Source organism: Doryrhamphus excisus, chromosome 4 (assembly GCF_030265055.1).
Source record: "Doryrhamphus excisus isolate RoL2022-K1 chromosome 4, RoL_Dexc_1.0, whole genome shotgun sequence".
Lineage (NCBI taxonomy): Eukaryota > Metazoa > Chordata > Actinopteri > Syngnathiformes > Syngnathidae > Doryrhamphus > Doryrhamphus excisus.
In genome coordinates this window covers 1359429-1387348 of record NC_080469.1, presented here as the reverse complement: position 1 = coordinate 1387348, position 27920 = coordinate 1359429, and the positions used below count along the sequence as shown (strand labels likewise).

General features: G+C 38.8%; 3 protein-coding genes across 4 annotated transcripts; all 3 read right to left on the bottom strand.

Moving 5' to 3' along the window:
* Positions 1 to 81: 81 nt before the first annotated feature.
* Positions 82 to 12967, bottom strand: pias2 (protein inhibitor of activated STAT, 2). Of its 2 annotated transcripts, none has more exons than XM_058070138.1 (14): positions 12871 to 12967; positions 10852 to 11028; positions 10518 to 10605; positions 9999 to 10049; positions 9423 to 9513; positions 8865 to 8999; positions 8667 to 8772; positions 7000 to 7073; positions 6749 to 6909; positions 6262 to 6395; positions 5405 to 5594; positions 5159 to 5298; positions 5042 to 5079; positions 82 to 3491 (listed from the first exon to the last, which is right to left on the bottom strand). In XM_058070138.1, exons 2-14 carry the CDS (start codon positions 10961 to 10963, stop codon positions 3282 to 3284), a joined length of 1530 nt encoding a protein of 509 aa, XP_057926121.1. In that variant the 5' UTR covers positions 10964 to 11028; positions 12871 to 12967; the 3' UTR covers positions 82 to 3281. The 2 variants fall into 2 exon arrangements, with proteins under 2 accessions (XP_057926121.1, XP_057926123.1); XM_058070140.1 differs by lacking the exon at positions 12871 to 12967 and adding an exon at positions 12656 to 12862.
* A 1117-nt stretch (positions 12968 to 14084) lies between these two features.
* Positions 14085 to 21677, bottom strand: ube2l3b (ubiquitin-conjugating enzyme E2L 3b). Its single transcript, XM_058070151.1, has 4 exons — positions 21571 to 21677; positions 18773 to 18868; positions 17744 to 17930; positions 14085 to 15330 (listed from the first exon to the last, which is right to left on the bottom strand). The coding sequence occupies exons 1-4, from the start codon at positions 21595 to 21597 to the stop codon at positions 15176 to 15178; spliced, it is 465 nt and encodes a 154-aa protein (XP_057926134.1). The 5' UTR covers positions 21598 to 21677; the 3' UTR covers positions 14085 to 15175.
* A 361-nt stretch (positions 21678 to 22038) lies between these two features.
* Positions 22039 to 27759, bottom strand: ydjc (YdjC chitooligosaccharide deacetylase homolog). The gene is made up of 6 exons (XM_058070148.1): positions 27633 to 27759; positions 26030 to 26205; positions 25205 to 25364; positions 24448 to 24547; positions 24010 to 24187; positions 22039 to 23272 (listed from the first exon to the last, which is right to left on the bottom strand). The coding sequence occupies exons 2-6, from the start codon at positions 26191 to 26193 to the stop codon at positions 22954 to 22956; spliced, it is 921 nt and encodes a 306-aa protein (XP_057926131.1). The 5' UTR covers positions 26194 to 26205; positions 27633 to 27759; the 3' UTR covers positions 22039 to 22953.
* Between the last annotated feature and the right edge of the window lie 161 nt (positions 27760 to 27920).

The window sequence follows — 27920 nt, the reverse complement described above, 5'->3', positions numbered from 1 at the left end:
ATTGCATGACACTTTTACATGTAAAATATGTCTAAAAATATAGGTGTAAAAATGGACTGTTGGACGTGTAAAATACTACATAATCCCCCCCCGTCAATTTTGTTAAATTAATGCAGCCCGCGAGTCAAAAAGTTTGCCCACCCCTGATATATACTGTAGTATCGCTTCACCTTTTTTTTCCCCAGTTTTCTAATATTTGGGTCAATACAGTATTGGATTTTTTTGACACAGAAACAAGAAAATGTCAACATTTGGATTTACTACATTTTTGATTTTCACTTTTTCAATCATTATTGCTCTCATTAACACAAACAGGTTTCCCTAAAGTCTGAACATCCTGCAGAAAATACATCTACAACTAGGATTCCTGATATAGATTTGGAATATTTTCACAGTTGGAGCATAGAAATCATGTTTTTAACATTATTAGAGCCCTCTAGAGATTAAATAACACCCCTATAGTCGACTTCACACTCCCATTACCCAATGCAGTAGACATAAAAAGAGAAAATAAGACATATATATGACATCATTTTTAAGACTGGTGCTTGTGTGTGTCGCTGTAAACGTGTTCCAATGCTAAGTGAGCTAAATGGAGTGCAGATGGTAAATAACATATGGGGTTCAAAGTTGAGCTTAGCTTAGCGACAGGGACCCGTACCTGGTTTTGAGAACATTCAAATGGGAAATACAAGCCTGTTGTTTTCTGACGACCAAGTCTGGTGCTTGTGTGTCTCAACCCAACGTTACAGTAACATGACCGAAACCTAGTGACCTAAGTGGAATACAACATATCATCATACATTTGAGAATTCACTTTCATTCAGAGATTTCTATGCTTGAAAATGCTTATTCGGGGCAAATTTATTATTGATACACTTGCTTAAATATGCATATTTTATGGATTGAAGAAAAAAAACAGACTGATTTATAATATATTTTAGAACAAAACTGTGAAATTCAAAGCACAATGTGATTACTGTACATTACTGTACAATTAAAAATGATTTAAATGAATAACATAATTGATATTATTTACTATTATATATTAAACTGTTTATCTTTAATAATCATACAATATATGCATTTTTGTCCATACTTTAGAAAGACTGTATGAACCGATAGAGAAATGCCAATACCTCCCTGTACAAAAAGAGTAAAAAAAAAAAAAAAAAAAAAGAAGTGCAGAGAGTATAAAAACACTTGCATCAACAAGTCCACCATTGCAAAAATGTAACTCACCTGGTTTCATAGAATAGATTCAATGTGTTTTGCTAAAATATGCTGAGTTGGGTGGACATTAAAAATGCTATTTACTGTGACAAATATATATATATATTCAGCGGTATGAAAAAGTTTGGCCACCCCTGATCATTTTCAAGATTGTCCTTTATAAATCATTGCTTGTTGGGATCAGCCATGTCACTTAAATATATCATATAGCAGACCAACACAGTGATAGCTGAGAAGTGAAGCCGCCTTAAATTAGTGTTAAAGGTATTCAAATCAATAAACCAACAATGGCGCCCAAATTTAGGCACCTGTTTACTTTTGTTTAAATAATTATCGCGCAATTTCTGTAACTCCTATAAACTTCATCACTGTGTTTGTTTGATATATGATATATTTAATTAAAATGGCTGATCCAAACAACTAGCGATTTATACAGGATACTTATCAAGAATTATCAATGAAAAAGTTTTCCTTTTTTATACCACTTTATATATAAGAATGTATTTCCTAAACTTAAATAGAACATAAAAGAAGAGATGAACATAGGGTGAAAAAAACTAAACTATTACTACAATTACTCGGGAACAAAACAGAAAAGATATTAAGGGACCTTAAGACAGAGAAACAAGTACTTTCTACTTTCCAGTGTGAATAAAACTAGTTGCATTTACTGCAATGTTTGAATCAAAACTTTCCAGGCTTTTGAGGAGGTCCTGTCTCCCCATCCATCCATCCATCTTCTATTCTACACCCTGGACTGGTGTCCAGCCAATCACAGGGCACATATAGACAAACAACCATTCACACTCACATTCATACCTATGGACAATTTGGAGTGGCTAATTAACCTAGCATGTTTTTTTGGAATGTGGGAGGAAACCGGAGTACCCGGAGAAAACCCACGCATGCACGGGGAGAACATGCAAACTCCACACAATGGAGATGGCCAAGCGGAGAATCGAATTCTGTCTCCTCTTGCACAGGTAAAATGCCCGTACTTCACGAAAGTATCTTTTCATGGTATAACACAAAAGAAACAACACTTTGATACAATGTTGTCTGTGTTGTGCTTGGGTAAGTGTAAAATGTACCGTATGTAAAAATAACTCAACACACAACACTCAATATCTAAAACACGTAGACCAAAAATGAGTACACTTTTATGTTAAACTGTAAAAAAAAAATTTTTTTTTTTTTTTTTTTTTTTTGCATTTTGACGTTCTACTTAAAACCTCCTTGGACAGTGGTCACCAACCTTTTTGAGCGTAAAGACCTACTGCCTTGCTAAAGAAGATGTTGTGCAAGGTGTATAATAACATGCACCAGTTCCATCATAATGTCATGGAGGCCCAAAAGAATATTCCAGAGGCAAGCTGTGATGTTCGAGTGAACGCGGCAAAATTTTGTACTCACTTTTGTTGCAAGCCGTTTAGACATGGATGGTTGTGTGTCAATTTGTGAGAGGACCGTAAAGTTACAGTTCTACAAGCTTACATTGTATCAAAGTGTTGTTGACCCATTTAGATATACTATATTTAAATTTGATATGATGCCTTATATTCGTCTTTTTGCAGCTAAAATGTCAGAATGTGTGACTGTTCTAGTAGTGTGACAGTTTAAAGTGTTAACATTTTTATTGAAAAATGAAATTGAACATAAAATACACATTAAAAACATGATCATGTAGTGGAAAAATAAATTAGTTTGAAATCGATGTATGTGTCCTCAGTTGATGTGGTCCTTGGCGGGCGAGGTGACAGAAAAGAAGTTTAAAAATATTTGCGTCATTTATTTTTTTTTCCCCCTCCTCCCCCATACTCAGCTTCTCACAGCATGAAGGCTTCGGGCTTATTTTTGACACCAGATGCCGTTCCTGTCGCAACCCTGGCTGGGCACGGAAGCTAGCCCGGAAGTGTGTCCCGCCAGGGATTTTAAAAAGTTTACAAATAAGTTTATAAAAAGGCAGAAAAAGTCAAATGTACTGTTTTTGTGTCTCGGCTACAAAAGGCCACAGAAAACAGACCTCGAGTTAAAGGTCGAGTAAAAAGTCAGTCTAGTGAAATAATATCAGATATACTGTTGTCAGCGTTTGCTGCGCCCGTGACGACGCGGGTGGTGTCGTGGATGGGGTGGGCTGTGCGGGCGCTGGTGTCGTAGCGGCTGCTGGAGGAGGAAACCAGGGTGGAGCTGGTGCTGGGAGAAGACACGCTCTGCATGGTACTGGTCAGGTTTTCCAGAAACATCTGTGGCCTGTAATGCTAAGCAGGAAGAACATCTTCCTGTCACATAACTACTTTATCCGTTACTGCGTGTTAATAAACATTCTGGTCAAATGACGACCGCAGGTCCATTCCATACCTGCGCTTTCGTTTGCAGGTGGTTTTATAGCATAATGGCATGAACACATAGTATTGTATTTAACGTGTCTAACTATGATGCCAGACAGTTATTTATTACTTCCACAAAGCACAGCAGCAAGGAAGTGTCAATAGTGAGACCACTGAGCTGCTCTACTTATGAATGAATGTTCATTCATTCATTTTCTACTGCTTATCCATGTGTTATCCAAGATATAGTCATCATTCATGACGGTCGCTAGCGGCTTGGACGGGAAAAAAAGTCTAGTGTACCCTGTTTAATTAGCACATTTTACTATTAATCTATTATATCTATTAAAGTGTTTTTCAACCTTTTTTGAGCCACGGCACGTTTTTTTACATTGGAAAAATCTTGTGGCACACCACTAACCAAAAATGTTACAAAATGTCACCACGACATCAATAAGTCTATGGGAGGAACAAGGTAGGTGTTGCCACACGGACCAATATTACATTGCTATGCCGGTCTTTACACCACAGACACTCCACAGTAGCCACGTTTTTACATCACCACTTTTTCTCTTTCCAAATGACCTTTCGGGAAACAATGGTATCCATGGAAAGGAATATTCCAATCTCTTGTCTACATGCACCGTGAAAATCTAACAGAATAGTCAATAGGGCATGCCCAGTAAAACGTAAACATCAACATCACGTGATACCGACTTCCCCCGAGTTTTTCTTTCACTTGTTGGAATAACTCCGTATTGTCAGTTTTTCGTCTGTCCGGTCTTGAAATTTAGTTTGAATGAAAAACAAACTTTGCTTAGTCCAGTGCCGATTGCTGGCCTCCATTTTTAAAAGTGAAGAACGTCTGGATCTGCGTGTTACGTCATATCTGAGCATGCGCTGAAAGAACGCACCCGGGATCAATTTAAACAGGAAAAGATCTAATTCAATCTTGCTAATATTTTATAATTAAACTCGGGACATGTTTTATATAGATATATATTTTCTTTTTTAATAAAACTGCACTTGTGAATAAAGTATAGAAGGGTTTAGATTCTGTTCCACAGATGGCGCTAATGCACACGAAAGCTGCTTGCCAACCGCCAATAAACAACAGAAGAAGAAGAAGAACGCAGTCTGACAAATTTCCGTTTGAGCGGGTACAAGATACCTCAATCGGATTGGTTAAAGGAATATTCCATCCCTGTTCAATTCTTTCCGTTTGAGCAAATATACCAAATGCAATTGGAATATTTGGGTCCATATATTCATGGCTATTGACTTAATATTTGCAAATGATGATTAATCAATGTTAATTATAAAAAGTGAAATTGGATAATTCCTCACGGCACACCTGACGGTTTCTCAAGGTACACTAGTGGTTGAAAATCACTGATCTATTCTACTATAAATCAATTCAATATCATTTACATATTTGTAAAGTTGGTCCAAATGTGGCCCATCATGTGACAATTACATACCTGAGGGTCGGCTTGAATTAGAGAAAATAAATCCAGGCCTACAAGAAAGAGACACAATGATCAGAGTTGCAGTTGAATATCACTCGGGATCCGTAGGTGACTCAGTAGCCAACTCACTCTGCATGTCTGTGGGGATGGTAGCGAGGGTGGATGGGTGGAAGGGGACTGCATAGTCAGCAAGTGTCGGGGTCAGATATGAAGTGTCCAGTCCCTGAACCGTTGGTACGCGCATGGTGGAAGGCTGATACGTCAATACTCTGATAGTGAAAGTGAAAACACTTGATATTCAATGTTGCCAGTGAAATTGAGTCGAGTGATCGATTGTTTTCACACTTTTCCAATCATCGTGTACTTGGAACTTACCCCTTGGCGTGCATGTCCTCGTTTTTAGAAATGTAAACACAGCGTTTCTTCAGGGGAGGGTCTGTGCTCTCCTCCTCGTCGTCATCATCAGAGGAAGAGGAGCTCTCCAGAGTCAAATCGATGACATCAGCCTTCTTAGCGGGGATGGGCTCAGGAGAATGTGGAACCACCAAAGACTGTCGAAAAGGAGCTGAAGATAAAAAAAATATATAAAGTCAAATATTTAATATTTAATAAATTACCCAAATTATTAACACAAAACAGATTTTATAAAGAATACCTGTAGTTATTTTAAGAAAATAATGCTAAACACATATAAATGAGGAATTAAATAGATTTCAGGCTGCACGGCGATCGAGTGGTTAGCGCGCAGACCTCACAGCTAGGAGACCAGGGTTCAATTCCACCCTTGGCCAATCTCTGTGTGGAGTTTCAGTTAATGTCAGTGCTCATGACTCCACAGTAAGAAAGACACTGGGCAAAAATGGCCTGCAACAAAAACTATGACTAAACAAAAAGAGCATTAAGGCAGAAAACATCTTGATCCCCGAGGCCATCAGGAAAATACAAGACAAAAGCTGAACTTTTTTGAAAGTAAACCTAATTCCGCATTTCAGAAAAATAACATAATACCAGCAGTAAAATATGGTGGTGGCAGTGTGATGGCCTGGAGCTGCTTTGCTTATTCAGGATCTGGAAGACTTGGTGTAACCTCCCCTCATATTCCTTTGGACCCCTAATGACTTATTTGAAGCATTTTTTTTTCCCAGGGTGGAATGATTGTTGTTCTTTGTGGCCTGCCATTGGGACGGCAGTGACGCTATAACGTACAGACGTAATGCACACAATGTACTCACACTCAATTTTTGTAACCGACTGAGAAGAGACCTTCACGGCCTCTTTCTTTGGTCTCATCGGACACCAGGTACCGTCCTCTTGGAACTTGATTTCATCCACATCAGAACAGTCATTCAGGATCTCCAGGAATAAACTACAAACAGAACACCAAATTGAACAGCCAAGACGACGATGGAAGAATACGTAGTACAATGAACAATTTCACTTTTGTTTTAGCATGTCATAGAAAGTGAAAGTGAAAACTAAATTCCACATGTGCAGAACTCAACATTGGGTGCATGCCCATGAAGAATAACGGTGGTGTCGTTGGATCATGTGAAAGAACGTGCTCCTATAAAATGAGTAATAACAAAGCAGTGTAAACTCCCAGTAACATTTCTGTGGTAGGAACAGAACTGTAAATGGAGGACCTCCTCAACACTTGAGAAGGGGCAGGTACGGGACTCACGGAGAGGCAGGTTTGTAGGTGAAGAGACATGAACTAACCCGTCAATGATGAGACTCTCATACGCGGCCTTCTTGTCACAGACAGGACAGATCCAGGTCGGTTTCTTTTCATTCATCTGCAGGTAGAGGGCAGCGTCGAAACACTGAAGATGCGAACACGTGACTGCTCGGCATGGAACTGTGAGTCGCATCTTGCCTAACTGAAGGTGAGAAATGAAAGAAAATGTCAACATTTTGGCAAAAGCACCAGTTGTAGTTTATTTGTTTGAAGAAACGTTGTATGTATTTACCGGGCACATGAGGGAGACTCTGAGGCTTGTTGTCGCAACCTCGCTGTCCGGATCTGCAGTCAGCTTCTCTTTAACTAAACAGATGACATACGTTGCATTTCAATGTGTGTTTTAAAAATTTAAAGCAATATATCCAAATATCCAGATTCCAGTGTTTTTTTAGTTCCCTGTTATTCAGATGTTTTCCACAATCAATAATCCAATGGAAACACTGACCAAGTGACCGACTGTAAGTCGGCCGTATTGCGACATGTTACGGAGAAAAACCTGTCTTTCTTGTACTTCTACCTTTTTGTACATGCGTCGTTAAATTCTTCTGTCAAACTCAAACAATATGCTCTCATTTCTCACTTATAGCTTTGCTAAAACTGTCTATCACCATCATGCAACATTTCAGACAAAAGCCTAAAACAGACTGGTAGTCTTATATTCAAGGGTTTTGAGTTTTATAGGTTAAAGAAGCCAAGAAGTACATTTTGGACATGTATATTTTTTATATTTACAGTGGAGCCCCAGTTTTTTGCCTCAGTTTGTGTACATTTTTTTGGCACGTGTGTTATTGTGCTACTAATACACTGTCCAACAGTGTTCATAATGTATTTTTATCACTAAACGTCCTTGTTAGCAATGAGATCAGCAAGGGTGTTTTGTTATTAGTTTCTCACATTCTTCATCAAAATGCTGGCAATTGCAAATTTCTTCTAAAATTTCTAAAAATTTGGCTAATTTTGCAGCAAGTGACAAAAAAGAAAAGCAGAGCCATGAGGTGAGGAACACTAGTGAATTCAAGAAATAATGTTGCTCTTGTTGCCACATGGCGCATATCTTAAATAGGACCTATTATGCTCAATTTTGTGGCCCTTTGTATTGAGTTGTGGACTCCTATAGAGCAGCTACACACAATAACCCAGCACACAAACCTTTACAGTTCTGCCAGAATCTGCATCTATTCGGATGTATTTCTTTGGATTTTATGGTTTCTGCGAAAACGGTCTGTTTTAATGTATTATTATTAATTTTTTTTATTTTATTATTATTTTTATTTATTCTATTATTTATTATATTATTTTTTATTATTATTATTATTAATGTATTCCATCCGCACATTTCCTCCACTGGTTGGCCACACTAGCGAGTACTTAAAAGGAGTTCTGGTTTGTGCCGCTAACTCACGGTGTAGGAGTTGATAATAAACTGCGATTTATACAACATTATTACAACATTAGTACAACATTCTAACTACATTTATAGGTCAGAAAAGAGGAAAAAGCATAATAGGTCTCCTTTAAATGAAGGTAAAAGTAACCTTAAATATGAATTTCATCCCTTTTATTCATCATTTATACCGTATGTATTTACATGCATTTGTAATTTGTTTTCTGCATGTGTAACTATAAAAATGGATTTTGCTGGAACAAATTAAGTGGACTTACATTATTTCTTACGTGAAAAATTAATTTGGTCACAGTATGTTCCGGGTAGACGCTAACCAAGGTTCCACTGTACTTTTAGTAAATAGGATTAGGACTGGGAGCTAGTATATATGAAAAATAGCCTTTTGGCTAGTTAGCCAAATTATGTTAATTTCAAATACAATTAGTTTATGAATATGTCCAGTCTGTGTGAAAAAAATCAATTTTATGAAAGTTATTGCAGTGTGCATGTACTTAGTGCTCTGGAGTGGTCTGGGTTTCTGATGCCCTTCATCCTCAGCCTCTGCAGGAGAAGTGGTGACGTGAGCTGCCTCACCAGGTACACGGACATGGAGTAGGTCTGCAAAAAAAAATTAGAAGGGAACGTCGGCATCACTTAACAATTCCCACTAGCTCATAAGAAAAATCACATATCATTCATTCATTCCTTACCTTTCCAATTTCAGGTGCCCATGTAACTGAAATCTGATTGGGCACTGCAGAGGACAGTCGCACCAATGAGGTAATGTTCAGCGGTCTTCCTGGTCTCTTCTGTTCTACACCATTTTTAGGGGGTGGTGCAAAACCCTAACAAAAAAAAAAAAAAGGTAAATCGATCGTCTCAGACAGAAATGTCCACTGTATAAAAACTGTTATCCCTTGCAGTCAGTCCCTTCCTGTTTATTCCTCTCTCCGACAACATCCGCAACAATTATATGCATCATGGACAATGTAATTTAGCAATGCAACCACGCCCCGCATACCACCATGACACATAGATTGCAATCCTGTGACAAATACTCCTTGTACACTCAATTTTTGGTTGGAAAAATCATAGTAAATTTACACTCCGTATGAAAAAAAATTGAATTACTTATTTAATTACAACATTAATGACATTCATGTATGTAATGTAATGTAAACGTCTGACCACAACTGTAAGTAAAAGTAAAAATGTTATACTAAAAAGTGGCTTTAGTTAAGACCTTATTGAGTAAAATAAAAACTTACCGGTAAAGGAAAAAGTTTCCCATTAACTTTTATACACAGACCGTTTGGATAATTGTCTTCTTGAGGGCAACTTGTTTCTGACAAGCAAAACCTAAAAAAAAAAAAACACAAACAAGAAGTCATATAGAAAGGCCCTTTTCCGTAATTAGCGCAAAACTAGAAAAGTTGAAAATAGCTGCAAAAAACTTCCTTAAGAATCAATTACTAGTACTATTATTAATATAATGTATTTCATTTGGCAGCATGGTGAATGAGTGGTTAGCGCGCAGGCCACACAGCTAGGAGATTGAGAGCTAGGAGTTTGATTCCACCATCTCCGTGTGGAGTTTGCATGTTCTCCCCGTGCATGCGTGGGTTTTCTCCGGGTACTCCGGTTTCCTCCCACATTCCAAAAACGTGCTAGGTTAATTGGCCACTCCAACTTGTATGAATAGATTGATTGTATGAATTCTATGAAAGGTATGAATGTGAGTGTGAATGATTGATTGTCTATATGTGGCCTGTGTACCCCGCCTCTCACCCAAAGAAATAATTGCCATGAAATAATTGTTTTGTTCTGCTATTGAGCATTCTCACCTCAATTGGATTTGAACCATATAATCCCTTCTGCCGCCTGGAAGAAAATCCCTGGAAAAAAAAAACAAATTTGACATTATATTTCTTATATATTTTACCAAAGTTGACATGCCCTGATCATGGACATTAATGCCATATTAATGAAATGATTTATAAAAGCTCTGTCTATCCCCGGGTGAAATGGACAATTATTTTTAAAAGCACAAATTTATTTTTTTAATTATTTTTTATTTTTATTTTAACTTTTTAAGGCCTGTTGAAAAATTGCAAGAATTTCAATTTTGCACAAAATGGAAATTAAAAAGTAGGGAATTTTCAAGCCCTACTTAGAACCTCCTTAAGATCCAGCACTTGCAATATTTCAAGTGGTCTTGATTTTTTTTTTTTTAATCAGGAGTCTATGTAGGTATGTATGTTCCGCTGCCTTTCTCTCCACCCCTCGCTTTAATTTGACAACTTTTGGTGCTCAGGCTTTCAGCTGTTCAGCCCCGAGACCGAGACTGGAACACAAGCACTCACCTGGATATGCATACTTCTCGAACTTGCTGTGGCGTCAAGGCAAAGATAAAATACTTTTCTTGGTGGAATCTCTGCGTAGTACTTGCTCCTAAAAATAACAGAAATAGTAATAAATGAGGTAAATATAAAAACACAACACATATTCACTTTTATTATGCTTCGTCTGCCATCTACTGGAAGAGCGTTTCACTGTTCTCGATTGATAAACAAAGATACTTGTACATGTTGTATTTTCCGTAGTCAAAAGCAAAATGTTAGAATGTAAGCAACTGAAATGACATTGCCGAGTATCAGTATTAGAACAGCGTTACCACTCGAAGACAGAGAGACAGACCAAGGCTGGAGGGCTTGATGAGAACGTCCAGCACGTCATAGAAGGGCAGAGACTTCATCAGCACATCGGGGTGGACAGGGGGAATTGGCGTTGCAGGGTGTGGAATATTCATGCTGCTTCTGATTTTGCAGGCGCTTCGGCAGTAAAACACTGGCAAGTATATTACGCCACTGACTCCTGCAAACACACACATCACATGGAACACTTTGTCAATGCTAACATGGACATCAGTATGGACTATTTATAGTCCAATGTAATCACTTAACATATTGGAGAAGAGTTGTAACAATTAATCAGTGATTATTGGATGAGACAATTATTTGACAACTATTTTGGTAGTCGATTTATCTTTTTTTTAATTAAAAAATGTAAATATCCTCTTATTTCAAGCTCTGATATTTTTAAAATTTCTTAGTCACAATTCAGATACTGCAGCTTTGACAACAGTGATGGACATTTTCGCCTCTTTTCTAATATGTTGCGGACCAAACCACTAACTGTTTGTTTGGTTCATACTGATTTGGTCCTAAATGATTACTCAAGCAAGCTTCAGATTAATCGACCGAGAAAATAATCATTGGTTGCAGCCCAACTGTGTAACTGTAACAATTACGTAATATTGAACGATGGTGACTGAAGCCACACCCAGATCAATGATATCGATATCAGAGCATAATAACGCCCAACATTTCACTCTCGGTTGTAACATTTAAAATAGTAATTACCGCCGTGTTTTTTTTGTTCCTAAATTGTTCCTAAAGGTCCAACGAAAAAAAAAAAAAACATAAGAAAACCAAGGCAATTTTTCCATAGGACAAAATGTAAATGCAATTAATTTGTTAAAAAAAATTATATACATATTGATAATTATATATGAGTATTGGATGAAGCCTTGTTGATGTAGCCTTCCTGTCCATCCTCCAACAGTGTTTCTCACTTTTATGAAATTGATGCTACTCGCTCGGAATTGAGGTTTGACTGTAATTAGATTACCTGACAACAATAATGGTATTAGTGACACTATTCTACTCAGTATGTCCTTTCACACCGCCTAAAACACAGCATCATTCCATCTTTTTATCCAGTTCTTTGGAGATGACTCAGTGGGAAAAAGGGAATGTTGCGTAGTAGTATCAGAATGGTAATATCATAATAGTGGACCGGGAGTGTGAAGTTTATAACAAGATTCACTTCCTATCCTGTTTTGATGAGTTGTATCTTCTAAGCAAGTGCTTTGTTATGCTTTGTTACACAACCAATGTCCCCTTTTCTATAAAAGGGCAAATGTGAATAAATGCTTTGGAATTATTTGATGAAATTCGATTAAATTATTGAATTTTCTCAGGATATTTGTGTAAAAGAAACAATCATTTCCCCCATCCCATTCACAACGATTAATGTCGACGATACTGTGACTGACATTGCAACACTCCTTGTATAGATCACTGCTTAATAAAGTGATGATAGTAACACACAAACACAAATGGCTGTTTTGTAACATCGTGTCTTGGATTTCGGAACACGACACAGCTTCTAAAACGTTACAAGCAAACACGTAAAAGAATAAGCCGAATGGGCTGCGGGGTTAAACCGTACGTTTTTAAATAGTGTTTACCAGATTTGGCCATTCATGATAACTAGTAGATCTTGTACTTGATGTTTTTAACTTGAAGCACATCGTTGCTTTAACACAAGCGAGGTGACTTCGTGCACTCCATTGTCATTTTATGAACGTCTGACACGATAAAGTTAATACGATATAAATGTCTGTTATTATGATCTAAGTACAAATGAAAATAATTACCAAATAGTTACTTTAAGCGGGGTTTCTTCTTGACGACTTGCTAGCCATCAAATGCTAGCGTTGAGGCAGCAAAACATAAGGTTTAAATGCTTCTTGTGAGAATGCAGCCTTTTTTCAAGTCAACAAAAGATAATAAACGGCGCATTGTCGACACAGACGGTAAGGTTGACTCAATAAGGAGGTCACAACCACCGAGACTTGTTATTTTCGCCTACCGGATGCTCCCCATACTGCGCCATCTTCTTCTTCCTGTTCATCCCGCCCAGCGCGGTTACTTCCGGGGGACTCAGCAAAGAAGGGGAGGGTGGAGTACGGCAAGTCCTATTGGACAAATCAAGCTACCAAGACTAACACGTTCAAAAAATACATTCACATAAACAAAAAGTGACAATAAAAAAAACTAATTTCACTAATTGTTTATTAAAAGGACAACAAATAAAGAAAACCTACAGTTGAATATTAATATTTACTGTACTTCTTGAAACATACTGACGGACATATTCCATTTGAGACATGGCCGAAGCCATGGACCATGGACATAGACGCCGCATCGAGAGCTGAGCCGTACGTCAATGTCGCCGCCATATTGGATGAGTCAAGGCTGTGCTTGCGCCTTTTTAGAAATAAATATAAGTTAATTCCTCTTATACATCCACACACTGATATACTTGGGAATCAGTTCACAACATTAATTTAAATGTTTTTGGTGCGTAAGTGTTTTCCGAGTATATTAATACATGTGTCAAACTTTGTAGAAAGGCGTTTTATGAAAGTACATTTAGTTGTATTCATTTACAGCGTAGCCTTGACCGATCGTTTATGGTGGCGACATTGACGTCTCACAGCAGTGGACAAACACACTCGATGTCACTTCCGGTGGCTGATGGTAACCACGCCCCTTGCCCTACCTCTAGTGCTCACGACTTCCACCTGCCCCCTTTAATGAGACATAATTGACGAAAAACTTCAATCACTTTGGTCAAATAGACTTTTAAGACATGAGATTTTAAAAATGTCTTTCAAAATGCAAAACTGCACTGTTATATGGGGTGTTTTTCAAGTCTGTGCACAGGTAAAAAGCACATATAATTATAAAATACATGTTCAAAATGGTTAATATACAGAAAACATTAAAATATTTGTATTTAGATATGTCTATTTTAATGACATGTTCATTTTTCCTAAACACAGATAAAATATGCTGCCCATACGTTACGGCTAAGTTTGTCTTTATAGCACATTAACTTCCAATTTTGAAAATATACCAACATTAAAATGGACATCAAATGTAAAATTGCTATATATATATTTTTTTTTAACTCTGATGCATTTTCACCTTTGTCCAGACTTACACAAGTGCGTGATCATGATTTAATTCCAAGCCAAATGTTAGTCTGGCATTGGTGGAACTAGCAGGCAGACAGTGAGGCAGCATGGTTAGCCATCTTTATTCGGATCAAACAGCTGTTACATGGTGCTTTTGGCCACTCCCGTCCCTTTCCGTGTGGACAGCCAACCCTCTCCCAGCTGCCTTGGAGGCGCTTTACTTCAGGTGAGCCAACCTGCCTCTGGCTTCTTTCACCTTTTCCAGGCCATAGGGGTCCCTCTTGGTACGGGAATATGTGACCGGATCTGCTGCCCGACCATCTTGACGTGATAAAGGGCTGTAAAATGACAATGCTTAAGAGAGACATGAAAAACTCCAAATTAAACAAGCAGGCAGCTCCTACTTTGACAGTTTTATATATCAAAGTGCCAATCCAAATGATGTTTCGTCATTAAAAGAATATTAAAACAGGCATTTTTGACACTGTGAACAAAGTTTTGGTACAACTAATCAAACGCATAAAAAGACGTGTCTGCTGACAATGATAGATTTGGAGAGAAGCTTTGTTTTGACTAATACAGAAGAACCTTTAGAACAATTCTATTCACATGTGGGACAAGTGTTGAGTTGCTCAGTGGGTTACAAACTGGGCAAGGATCGGTGTGGGGATTTTTCTAAGAATACAGTGCAAGTCTAGAAGCAGTAAGGAACATTTTCAGTCTGCAGAGAAAAAAAAAAAAATGAAGATTGGTTCTTTGCCCATGTGGCAAAGAAAATCATCAACCAGAAAATAAAAACCAAAGCAAATCAAAAAAATGTATTTACCATCATCCTTTATAAGCTAACAGAAAAGAGTACTCCTATCCAACTCTTCATGTGAGCATCTTGTTACCCTAACTTTATTTTCCCATTTGGACTTTGACAGGAGAAAGTTAGTGAGGCTGTGAAGATCTACGGCTGGGGAGGAGGAGGAGGAGGAGGAGGAAGAGAAGGGACCCGAGGGAGGCTGAGGCCATCACTGCCTGCTTCAGCTGGGCTGCTCCTGGGCTGCAGGGGAGCAGCAGTGTGGTCAGCGAGAGAGGAAAGTGAAGGGTGCTTAGGTGACATGGGGAGGCTTGATGTTTGCTCGGGCAGGTTAAGATAGGAGGCAAAGGGGGGAGAAAGAGACAGAGGGCGAAATGCTTATTGGGTGATCAGTCCATTGGCCGCTTTTCACCGTGTTTCTTTGTAAACTCTTCAGCATTCTTCAAGAATTTTTTACGGTCCTTTGAGTATTCTTCTGCTAGGTCTGCCCTCAGGGGATGCTCTGGCTGGGGATCGTTCACCAGTGCAATGAGGGATTGAATAACTGCGAGACAAAACACAACCAACAACACAAACCTTTGAGGAAGAACTTTTTCGTGACAGATAAATAGCTTTCATTCATAGGAAACAATGCAGCAATACAGTTCTTTATCATGGTTAATTGGTTCCAGACCAGACTGTGATGTGGTGAGCAAACTCACCTAACATTATACAGTAAACCTCGGATATATCGGATTCAATTGTTCCCACTGGTTTTGTCCGATATAAGCGAAATCCGTTATATGCGTATACCGGAAAATGTCCGTTTTACGCATATATGGGATTTATATCCGGTATATGCGTAAATCGGATTTTATCCGTTATAAAAAGGCACTTCGTTGACTATGTTTCCAATGTACCTGGACGCGCAGGCAACGCTGCAAATGACGTCGTATAGCGGCCTGTCACGATTCGGCGAATCGGAGCGCCACGATGCGGCCATCCGATATATGCGAGGGAAATTTCATGGAAATGCATTGGAACGGGACTGGAGATTTTGTCCGAAATAGGCGAAATCAGTTATAAAAAATCCGATATATGCAATGAATTTTTATTGTAAATGCATTACAGAAAAATCGGTTCTTTTTTATCTGTCCGTTGTGAGCGAATTTCCGATATATCCGAGGTTTACTGTAGTAACATTACCAACAGCTAGTAACCCATGCAGGATATTACATTTCATCGTAATGTCTTCTCAATGCCTTATACCGGCCAACCTCGTTTATTGATAATTAGTTCCAGACTCGATATGGATTAGTGAATTTCAGCAAAGTAAGACTGGGTGTTTTTGTAGTTATGGCACAGAAAACAGGCGCAGTTTTTAGCGCGTCACGCTGTGGATGAGCAGTCATCACATTGATGCTAGATAAATTTAAACTACGTCAGAAATGTTTTGCACATGGTTGAATATTTATTCCTTTTAAAGTTGATAATGGCGTTTAAATGTGTGTTTAAGAAAGCTGAATCCTACTGTGTTCAGTGTTTACATTTCAATAAATATTTCTTTAAACATGAGATCTGTAATATTTGTTATCATCGTTATTTTTTCATGTAAATTGAGGGATCAAAAGCAGTATCGGCCCAAGCAAAATCGGCCATCGGCGGAGGGTGATGGAAAAAAATCGGTATCGGCCCTAAAAAACCATATCGGTCGATCCCTAGTTCAGACAATTAAAATGAATTAGCTTTACTTCCATTTCTTTTCCACTGATATTTTCAAGTAAATCATTACATAGATTGGTGTTAAAAAGAACATTAACAATCTAAAATATTCTCATGTGGTCACCGAGAGGTCAACAAGTAGAGTTCCCCCCTTTAATGAAATGGTCTACTTGTTAATTCTACAGAGAAAACCCTTTTAATGAAGAAGATGACATGAAGAGAAAGATGAGTACTGTATAAACCCACGCAGCACCAGAAGGGCATTTATGGTAAGAAGTATTTTATGTGGTATGGCTTAGCTGCAGTATAAGAACCGTTATTACAAAAATACAGAGTAGATCAGGGGTGCTCACACTTTTTCAGCATGCGAGCTACTTTTAAAATGACCGAGTCAAAATGATCTACCCACTACAAAAATGCAAAACATCTATTTATTTTCAAATGTATTGAGGATTATTTGTACGTACAATGTATGTTGATGTACCTTACATAACCAAATGAGCCAATATTGCAAAACACACATAATTAACTATTAACATTTTTTGTAATTACCTGAGTTTACTTTGATGACTTGCACTGAATTGAACCAGCCAGGGATGCATAGTCCGGACAGTAGCTGCTGATAGCCAGCCTCAAGCACACTTCCAAATGTTTATCAGTCATGGATAATATCCGTATAATATTCCATATCCGTATGGAAGTGATATATTTTTTGCCTTTTTACTTGGTCCAGTTTTTGCCTTTTTACTTGGTCCAGTTTTTGCCTTTTTACTTGGTCCAGCTCCTTCACTCATTTTAGTGACCATAAACTTTAGCGAGGGCTTAAAATCTCGCAATTCGCCGACTAGCTTAGCACTTTGCATCGCTGTTTACGCATGAGCGGTGACCTAAAGGTCAAAATTCAGTTGTCATCTGACTGGTTGTCCTGTATGTCAATCAAGTAACGGGGATGGATGATAGGCTGACATCGTAAGTTCTGCTGCACTTAGAGACGTTGTTTGATTTGATTGGTCGCCCGAAGGGCAACATTCAGTTGTCATCTGAATGGCTGCCCTGTATGTCAATCAAGTGACGGCATTGATGCTGGGATGATATTTTTTTAATGTCACGCCGCGATCGACCAGCGATCGACCAGTACCACCTCCGCGATCGACCGGTAGATCGCGATCGACTTAATGAGCACCCCCAAGTAGATGAACATACGTTTAACTGCAATACGAGCAAAGAGCTAATAAACTCCAAAGAACTGCACCCACCTTGGTCAGTTTTGGTGGCTGGTTTCCAGTTCTCTGCACTGATCACAGGCAAACACACCTGGCCCTTCTCGTCAATGTTGGGGTGATAGATCTTTGTTTTGAATGTGATCTTGGGAGGCTTGAAAGGATACTCGGTGGGGAAAATGATCTCAATTCTGAATGCTCCTTTGTCGTAAGGAGGGTTGTCCTGGTAAGGAAGAGGAGAGGATTAGCAACGGAAAGTGACGCCGTGACCATGTCGGTGCAGGAAAGGTTGTGTCCAAATTCAGGGTCTGCACCCTGTCAAGGACTGAAATCCGTGACCAGGATTTAGCCTTCTTCCCATCGACAATGACATCACAAAAAAAGACAGCAAATGAAGGGAAACAAAGACTTTGTGACACGCTGGAAGTTATTTTTTGTCATTTAGGAGGACAGATGACAACATCTGCTGACAAGAATCATCTCCATTTTAAACCAGTGTTAATCCATTCCGGAAAGCCAAAAATGTTACCGCAAAATTATACATGTAGAAAAAAAATGTCACTTATATCAATATACAAGATGCGATTGTTGCAAAAACCACAATGTGGCAACAAGATCTGCCAACACCACCTTCCTGTTTTGACATGTGTTGTTTAGTGATTCTCACCTCAAGAGTCTGTTTTTCTTTTGATTAAAGCAGCAAAATAACCCAACATGGAGCCAAACAAAGTTGGAAATGCCAGCATTTTGAATAAGATGTGACAAAAAGTGAAAAACATTATGGAATAAAAAAAAAAGATCTCAAGCAAAACACCAAGGTTAAACGTTAATACTGGGTTTCATTCCTCACGTACACAATGATTGTTTTGTTATTTGCCTTTCTTTTAAGGCTGTTAGTGACACACATCAGTTTGCAAATGCACACTTCCATCCAATGGAGAAGAAGAGAGACATTGGTCTGACGTGTTTGAAGGAACCTCCATCAAATATGAACAGCCTGCAAAAATGCACACATGATGAACGATGCAGACCCCGAATTTGGACAGTTGAGGAATAGTTGCTTACAGGAACAATGAGCCCTTGCCAGGACAATAGGTTTGAGTCGTCGACTTGAATGTTTCGGAAATTTTTCATTCCAGATTTGCGAATCTCTTCAAGTTCCTGAAAAAAAAGAAAAAAAAAACAATGAACATATATACAATATGCAAAAGAATTCAAAGGACAATATATATGACACACTACAAAACTGTATCACAAGGTCTCGTCACCTTCCACAAACAAGTCTATAGGTCAGACTTTCCACCAAGTATTATATATCGGGGTGGCAGTATCACTCTTGCCACGCCTGATGTGTTCACAGCCACACAAACAGTCGGACATCACGTGCTCTTAGCGCTATACAAAACTTCTGCATGGCTACAATTTCATACGTGCCTGTAGAATCAATGCAGCAACGTTTGATTGGGACTAGAGGCCCTCAATTGTGGGTCATTTCACTTGTCGTGTAATTAATTATGACTCTTGATGAGAATGAGATTAACATCCTTATTGGACATGGATTGTGTTTTTGTACATTTAAAACACAATTAAACTGCAATAAAATGACCTTTGAAACAATGATAATGCAGCAACACGGACCTCATGTGCCAAGTTATGAGCTCTGTGTTGACCGACTGTCTGTTGAAGGCCTGAACGCGTCACGCTGAGCGTTTGCGTGTGTGTGAGACGCTGTAGGTGTGGCAACATCTATGTTTGCTGATATTCTTCAAAATGTCAAAATAGTTAATTGTATAAATCAATCATGGATTCATTGTTGCAGCTCTATATATATATATATGTCACATTTAAGGTGAAAATACACAGCAAGGAAGGATTGTCATGACAAAACACACACCCGCATACATCCATGCTGGCACTGTAGCCAATCCCTCCTCCATGGTTGCATTTCACAAACTTAATAGAAAGCAAAGATTGTATTTGGTGTTGTACAACATACGCCTCCTGGCAGGAATATCAGTGTATGTCACATGGTGCCTATCAAATAGAGCTGCAACACTCAATGAATCAATGTTACAGTTACAGCTATATTCCTATTGCATTTTTTTTTATTTAAAAATGTAAGTTTCTTCTGATTTCAGCCTGTTGAATAAATAAGCAGACCAATTATCTTTTTATCCTGTTTTAGGTAAATATGTTACAGACCAAACCACATCATACTGATTTGTTTTTTCCACTTTGCAAAATTCTTCTTAAATAAATTTTTTGTCTTATGTAGTCTTGAAATATTAACTTTTTCTGCAAATTAATTTCTTAAATTAATTAAATTATGACGTAAAAAGTAAACTTGTTCCTTTAATATTTCAACTTTATGAAACTGAAATTATGTTATATTTCCTCATCACATCATTGCTGCAAAATTAAAACATTTTCATTTACAATTACTTTCTCTGAACAATGCGACTTCATTTTTGCAAAATTACTGATGATTTTTTTTCTTGTTAAATTATATTTTTAGAATGTGCTGCAAGCCACTAAATGGCCACGGTTTGGACACCCCTGGCCTAGGGCATGAACAAACGACACAATGAATAGCCACTGCAAACTTCAGATTAGTCTACAAAGGAAATAATTGCTAGTTGTTTATTATAAAAAGTCTTAATGACTTCAGATATAAAATAGCTAAATGCTACATACGCAGCACCAATTAATTTGCCACAAATAAATCATTCAGAACCAGAATTATATTCGTAATCAATTTAATATCAAATTAAAATAAAATTAATCTGTATCATCTGTCTGGGGTGTACCCTGCCTCTCGCTGGGATAGGCTCTACCATACCCCCATTAGGCCATTGTGAGGATAAGCGACAAAGAAAATGGATGGGCAGAAATCTCATAACACCACAAATTGTATGTAGTAATGGCTTAAAAACACTGGTATGATTGGTGAGCACATCGTTAATCTTTAGATGTAGTAAATACCTTATAGCAATAAATGCAATGTGAAGCTTTGTAGTTGCATTAATGATTATTACTGTCGATGTTGTGCGTTATTTTTTTTCCATAATGGCAAAAAGGACTACCTTATTTGGAATAACTTTTCCCAGTTTATTGCTATGTCATAAGCCTTTAAGCCGTTCGTTTTATGCTAACGAGAGTAAATAGTGTAACTAGGCTCAAGTAATGATCAGAGTTTGGAGTACGTCCATTACCTCACGCTATCTGTTATTTTTTAACCTTACATTATCATCGTGTTAAAGACAGGAAGTGATAATGGACGGACAGATTAACATGGTTGACAAAAACGAAACAGGAAGAGATACAAGTGCTAATTGCGTACTCGTGTTGGAATTAAAAATGAATGGAATATCATACACGTATTACAATCCTGGAACTAATGCTAATTGCAGATAAAGTCGAATATCGAAGTCATTTGCGGCTACATTGTCCGCCGAGCTAGCTTAACGCAGATGGCAAGTTAGCTGATTAGCATTAGCACCGCCTTGTGCCATGGAAACTCGCCGTTTTATATTCGCAACAACTGAGCACAATCACTTCAGCATTCACCTCCAAACTACTCAAACGACACTACTATGCTGGAAGAAACCATTAATTTAGTCATTTAAATCTTTAGGCAGCTCGTCGATGCTGGCCTAATTTGCCGGCTGCTTTGCTTCCAAACACAGCGGCTAGTCGGCGCTTTTATTGACCTCCCGTTAAGATAAAATGTACTTTCAAGCGGACATTTCCGCTCATAACATCTCACACAACGTGGTCAAGTGTCATCTTGGCCCAAAGACGGCCAACATTCATCGGCGAAAACGAGCGATTACAGGTGACTACAACGAAGTCGGATGATTTACCTTGGCCAGCCTCCTGCTCGCCGCCATCTTGAAATTTCTCTACTACTTCCCACAATCCTTTGCGCAGGAATATGGGATTAGGGTTGGGGGGTGCTAGCGGAACACACTCGAATGAGGTTGAAATCATATGGGTCGAAATGAAATTCTAATATATATTACATAATTTACACATATGTGTATACAATGTACACTAGTAAAGCGTCAATATTACATTACATATTACTTACTTATATAATATACAAAAAACACTTTTTACATTTACATCCAATGTACGCTAACATATGCTTGACACCGAAGTATCCTTATTGTAAAATATTGGCTATAATAGTGAAAACGGACTATTAAGTATTGCTGTACTATATAATCGGACATAAACAAACGTGAGACTATTGTCATAAATGCTTAAGATAATGACACTGTAATGTAGGTGGAATTGCAACGAGGCGGCGTGACGCAAAAATACTCCTTTTATTGTCTCATAAAACAGTTTTGTAGTGTTTACAAACACGTTTAACAAACACGGTTGTTTGTGCTACAACTCTTGACGCCTCGCCATGGATAACGAGCAGCTAAAACATTACTGCCCCCTGTAGGCCAACATCTGAATCACAGCTCATACACAATGGACAAATGTATCATAATACATTTTTCAGGACGTCCCTAAAGTTTGGACATATAATAGATCAACTCATAATTATTTTTATTTTATACATATATGTATAAATCTATATATATCAGTATGTGCATATTACTAAAGGCAGCAATGTAAATTATTAATTTAAACGTTACAGAGGTATGTTCACGTAGTAGTTTTGGCTCCTTATAATTTTTTTTTATACTACGCAGGCATTCATCATACATAGTTCTAGTATAAAATCTCAATAGAACTCTTATGTATTCATTCATTCACACTCACATTCATACCTATGGACAATTTGGAGTGGCCAATTAACCTAGCATGTTTTTGGAATGTGGGAGGAAACCGGAGTACCGGGAGAAAACCCACGCATGCACGGGGAGAACATGCAAACTCCACACAGAAATGGCTGAGGTTGGAATTGAACTCGGGTCTCCTAGTGCAGCCAACTCTATGTATTTATTTATATAATCTATATTTTCTGTGTGAATAAACAAAAATAGACTTCCATGTAATGAGGTTTGCCTTCATGTAACGTGACGGAGGTGCTTTTAATTGAGAAGTCAACGGATCGTCAAGCTACATTTCGTTGGCAATTTCACTACTGTGTTTTTGTGCAATGACAATAAAGGGAGTCTATCTATCTAATTGCTTATTAGTGCATGTTGTTCCTGAAACACTAATGCCAATGCACATTTACATTCATAAATAAGACATACTCTACAGCGGGTACATGTCCGCTTCACTCAAAGATCTTTAAAAGCACAGAGCTGCACTCTCTCCTGGCGAAACATGGCCAACAGGGACGGATCGACGAGGACGCTCAGCTCGTGTCGTCGGTCGTCCGACTGAGAGAAATCATCGGGTCCTTCTCCGCAGCCACCTTCTTGGGGGTGACTGGGGTAACCCGGGTGCACCATGAGTTCTGCCGTCACCACGTTGTCTTCACAAGAGGACATAGTGCAGGACGCCACGGGTTTGGAGGCATAGCTGAGGGCTCTCTGCAGATTGGAGACAGACATGTTCTGTCCAACTGTGGTTAGTCCCAGATAGACATCAGGCCACCTGTGGATTTTCAAAGGGTTTGGATTGTCATTCATTGGATATTATAGCAAGTAAAAGCATCACCAATACCCACAAATACTCTACAGTACTCCCTCGCCTGACAACACATTCAATAAATAGGGGAATATTTTGGGTTGAATATTTTCTTCATAACCGTTTGTGTATTAAACGCGATCTGATGTCAGCTTCCGCCCGTTTGCGCATCACCATTTTGTGACATGTGAACGTGTGTCACAAAGACGTTGAAATAAATCATACAAAACAGCGGAACTTACATTTCAGCTGCTGCATTGAACAATATTTATAATATCACCTCCTACTTCGCTACGTGACAAAAAAAAAAATAAAATAAAAATTTAAATTAAAAAATAAAAATTTAAATTAAAAAATAAAAAAGAAATACAAAATAAAAAAAGAAATAAAAAATACAAAATTAAAAAAAAGAAACAAAAAATAAAAAAAAAATAAAAATTAAAATTAAAAATAAAAAAAACCTTAAACTATATTGGGAAAGCAGGAAGTGAACAAATGTAACAGTTAGTGATTGTAAAAGTACCAGATGGAGGGGTAGGATTTAATAAGCTTTGCTTCTTCCTACTCCTTTTGGACATGTGGAACTGGGAACTGATTATGTGATGCATTCAATTGTAATCTGATGCATGTTCAAATGAAATTAAACCATTACCATTACGGAGCTCTCGTATCCTTACTGTCCCCCTAACGAAAAACTCACCCACCTTATTCCATAGCGCCTGAAGACAGGGATGGACTCCAGAGCGTCTTTCTCCACTTGATTGTAGAAACTTTGGAGATGTGCTGGCAGCCACGTGCAACTGTGCAAACCTGGCTCCACCGGAACACGAGTGTATGGGATTCGGTGATCTGACAGCACCTGTGCAAACACCTCACGCACCTCTGAAACACAAAGTCAGAACCACCTCAATCGTGGACCAGGTGGCTGAATAGGGCTCTTAAAGCAGGAGAGACGGGAAACAATGCAGCTGGAACATCTTTAGTTGGACAGACAATGTTATTTCTACTGACAAGAATAAAGTTATTTCAATTTATTCTTGTATTATTGACTTTATTGTCGTACTAATTTAATTAAGACGCATCACATTGAATTGTACATGTTGTCATGCATGGCACTCTCCATGGAAAAAATGCACCATTACCTGGTAGTACATGTACATGCTGATGTCCATCCATGTGATGGGGCAGATGACCTGTCAGTTCTTGGAACAGCCTGATCTGATCTCTCAGCTCTTTCTCCACCTGAATAGAGAGACACACTTCAATGGATTTGATACTGGCCTTGTTCTGCCCTCACACTCGCGTTTATCGAGTACCTCAACCCTGGTTGAGTAGCAGAGAAACATTCCCAAAGCAGCATGTTTCCACCTCCATGTCCGACAATCTGACTTGGATTCTTTGTTCAGAAATCACACAAATCTTTACTGAATGCTGATTGGCCAAGTTTTTTTTTTTTTTTTTAGGAGCGTTGAGCATATTTGTTATCCAGTGAATCCTTACCTTAGTTTATGTAACAGAGCTATTGTTTTTGGTATTTTTACATTTGTGTACTGCATATGTGATTTCCAAGACAAATTCGAATCCTGGATGAAACCCCAAAACTTGTTTTCCCTTACTTTATTCATTTCGATACCATTTATACTACAGTAAACCTGGGATATATCGGATTCAATTGTTCCCACTGGTTTTGTCCGATATAAGCGAAATCCGTTATATGCGTATACCGGAAAATGTCCGTTTTACGCATATATGGGATTTATATCCGGTATATGTGTAAATGGGATTTTATCCGTTATAAAAAGGCACTTCCTTGACTATGTTTCCAATGTACAACAACAATAAACAACAATAAACAATAAAACAATAAAATGAAACAATATGACAATAAATGGGGAGTACCTGTTCCATACTGAGCTGATTTCTTTCCAGTGCCTGACGGAAGCCCATCTTGCCGTGGAAAAAGCCGCATTCATTGGTGAGTGTGGAGGTCTTTCTGAGGTTCTGGCACACAGGGGTGCCCTCGGTCAGGTTGGCATGGAGACCAATCGGGATGCTGTGTCTGACGAGGAAAGCAGCAGTTTTCTCTCAGTCTGCGTACATCCAGACAGTAAAAAGTCTATACATCTGTGGGGATCTTTTGTACTCCAACATTGGTTATTTAACTGTCAACTATTGTATTTTCTATGTTGCTTTGTGGTTTCAATATTACAGTAAACCTGGGATATATCGGATTCAATTGTTCCCACTGGTTTTGTCCGATATAAGCGAAATCCGTTATATGCGTATACCAGAAAATGTCCGTTTTACGCATATATGGGATTTATATCCGGTATATGCGTGAATCGGATTTTATCGTTATAAAAAGGCACTTCCTTGACTATGTTTCCAATGTACCTGGACGCGCAGGCAACGCTGCAAACGCTGCAAATGACGTCGTATAGCGGCCTGTCACCATTCGGCGAATCGGAGCACCACGATGCGGCCATCCGATATATGCCAGGGAAATTTCATGGAAATGCATTGGAACGGGACTGGAGATTTTGTCCGAAATAGGCGAAATCCGTTATAAAAAATCCGATATATGCAATGAATTTTTATTGGAAATGCATTACAGAAAAATCAGTTCTTTTATATCTGTCCGTTGTGAGCGAATTTCCGATATATCCGAGTCCGATATATCCGAGGTTTACTGTATAAGAGCTCATTTATCTGCCCCAAACTTACCTTTTAGCCAAATCGGATGCTTGTTTGGCAGCAGATGCATTCACCAGCAACGATACGCTGGAAATTCCCCCAGCCAGGAAGCAGTCCACGATGCCCTGATTCCTCTTGGGGCAGTAACCAAAATCATCTCCTGTGACCACCAGCATGATTCTGGGCTGCGGCATTGTTGCAGACGGCTGTGCGGGACAAAGATGACATCACATCTAAGGCCGAGGTGAAGAAGGACTATATACCATAATTAATAAGAGAAGTAGCACGGCGTTCGAGTGGTTAGCGTGCAGACCTCACAGCTAGAAGACCCGAGTCCAATCCCACCCTCGGAAATCTCTGTGTGGAGTTTGCATGTTCTCCCCGTGCATGCGTGGGTTTTCTCCGGGTACTCCGGTTTTACTCCCACATTCCAAAAACATGCTAGGTTAATTAGCGACTCCAAATTGTCCATAGGTATGAATGTGAGTGTGAATGGTTGTTTGTCTATATGTGCCCTGTGATTGGCCACCAGTCCACGTTGTACCCCGCCTGTCACAAGAAGACAGCTGGGATAGGCTCCAGCACCCCTGCGACCCTCGTGAGGATAAGCAGTAGAAAATGAATGAATGAATGAAGAGAAGTGGCGGTTTTTCATCAAAGTGAATGGAAAAGTTGTTCATAATTAATTTTCTCTCGCTTATCCTCACCTCCTCGCAGGGGGTCTCTTCGGGCGATAGGCGGGGTTCACCCTAGACTGGTCGCTAGCCAATCCTCCTCCAACCTAGCATGTTTTTGGAATGTGGGAGGAAACCGGAGTACCCGTAGAAAACCCACGCATGAAAATGCAAACTCCACACAGAGATGGCCGAGGGTGGAATTGAAATCGGGTTACCTAGCTGTGTGGCCCATGCGCTAACCACTTCCCTCTACCCTCTGTGTAGCCTATTGTTCATAATTATGATTTATAAAACATCTAACACGTTTTTGAAATTGACTTCCTTGTCCTTCGGAGGAATTTAGAGTATTTTTAGAGTATTGCCTCATTTGTTATAATGTTTTTTCTTTTGATGCTCTAAGACAGGAGTGGGCAAATGTTTTGACTCGCAGGCCACATTACTTTAATGAATGTTATGGGGGGGGGGGCAGACTATATATTTTACTGTAACAGTCCACCTGGAAGTATTGTATCTGTAAAAGTGTGTATGTTGTGTCCCTTTTCTTCAGCACTTGGTCAAATTTATCAAATAACAAAATTGATAAAAGAGTTACTTCAACCATCAAAAGGTTGGCTCAAGCCATGACGCCAGGTTGTATGTTAAGTTTAAATTAAATACTTTGGAAAGAACGGGCGGGCCGTTTTCAAACACTTGGCGGGCCGGATGTGGCCCCCAAGCCGTAGTTTGCCTACCCCTGCTCTAAGTGAATACTTGTAACATGGGCTTTGAAAAAAGTCCAGTCCAGGGTCTACCCTGAAGTCAGCTGGGATAGGCTCCATCATATCCCCGCCACCCAAGTGAGGCTAAACTAAGAAGAATTGACGGACTTTGAAAAGAAACGTCCTTTTTTTTCAATGGCGTCAATCTCACACCAAAACACATTTTCTTCAATGAAGGGAAAATAAAGAACCGCGTACCTTTATCCATGGTTTTCCAACGTTAGTCCATGATTGTCGAGTCTAGAAAGGCGGACGTGTTTTATTGACACTTGATTTACACTTCCTACTTGTCACCATCTTCCTTGGTATTGCTTGGTGGGGGGGTCAAAGCGGCTTCAGGTGCAGTACCGCCACCTAGTGGATTTCAATAGGTAGTGACTAATAATTGAAAAAACAGACACAGGATTTACCCCATACACTTTATTAAAAAAAATAGTTTTCTTAATGCTGCATCGCGATAGATTTAACTTCAAATATTAAAATTTA

Coding starts and splice junctions, on each gene's coding strand:
- ydjc (XM_058070148.1), bottom strand. CDS start 26,193: ATGCCGCAGCCCAGAATCATGCTGGTGGTCACAGGAGATGATTTTGGT. Junction 25,365..26,029: donor GCATCCGATTTGGCTAAAAG/GTAAGTTTGGGG, acceptor TTTCCTCGTCAG/ACACAGCATCCCGATTGGTC. Junction 23,273..24,009: donor TTCAGGCGCTATGGAATAAG/GTGGGTGAGTTT, acceptor GAAAATCCACAG/GTGGCCTGATGTCTATCTGG.
- pias2 (XM_058070138.1), bottom strand. CDS start 10,963: ATGAATATTCCACACCCTGCAACGCCAATTCCCCCTGTCCACCCCGAT. Junction 10,606..10,851: donor CATCAAGCCCTCCAGCCTTG/GTCTGTCTCTCT, acceptor TGTTATTTTTAG/GAGCAAGTACTACGCAGAGA. Junction 6,396..6,748: donor GAGAGTCTCATCATTGACGG/GTTAGTTCATGT, acceptor TTCTGTTTGTAG/TTTATTCCTGGAGATCCTGA.
- ube2l3b (XM_058070151.1), bottom strand. CDS start 21,597: ATGGCGGCGAGCAGGAGGCTGGCCAAG. Junction 18,869..21,570: donor CGAGCAGGAGGCTGGCCAAG/GTAAATCATCCG, acceptor CTTTTTTTTCAG/GAACTTGAAGAGATTCGCAA. Junction 15,331..17,743: donor AGCCACCAAAACTGACCAAG/GTGGGTGCAGTT, acceptor TTTGTCTCGCAG/TTATTCAATCCCTCATTGCA.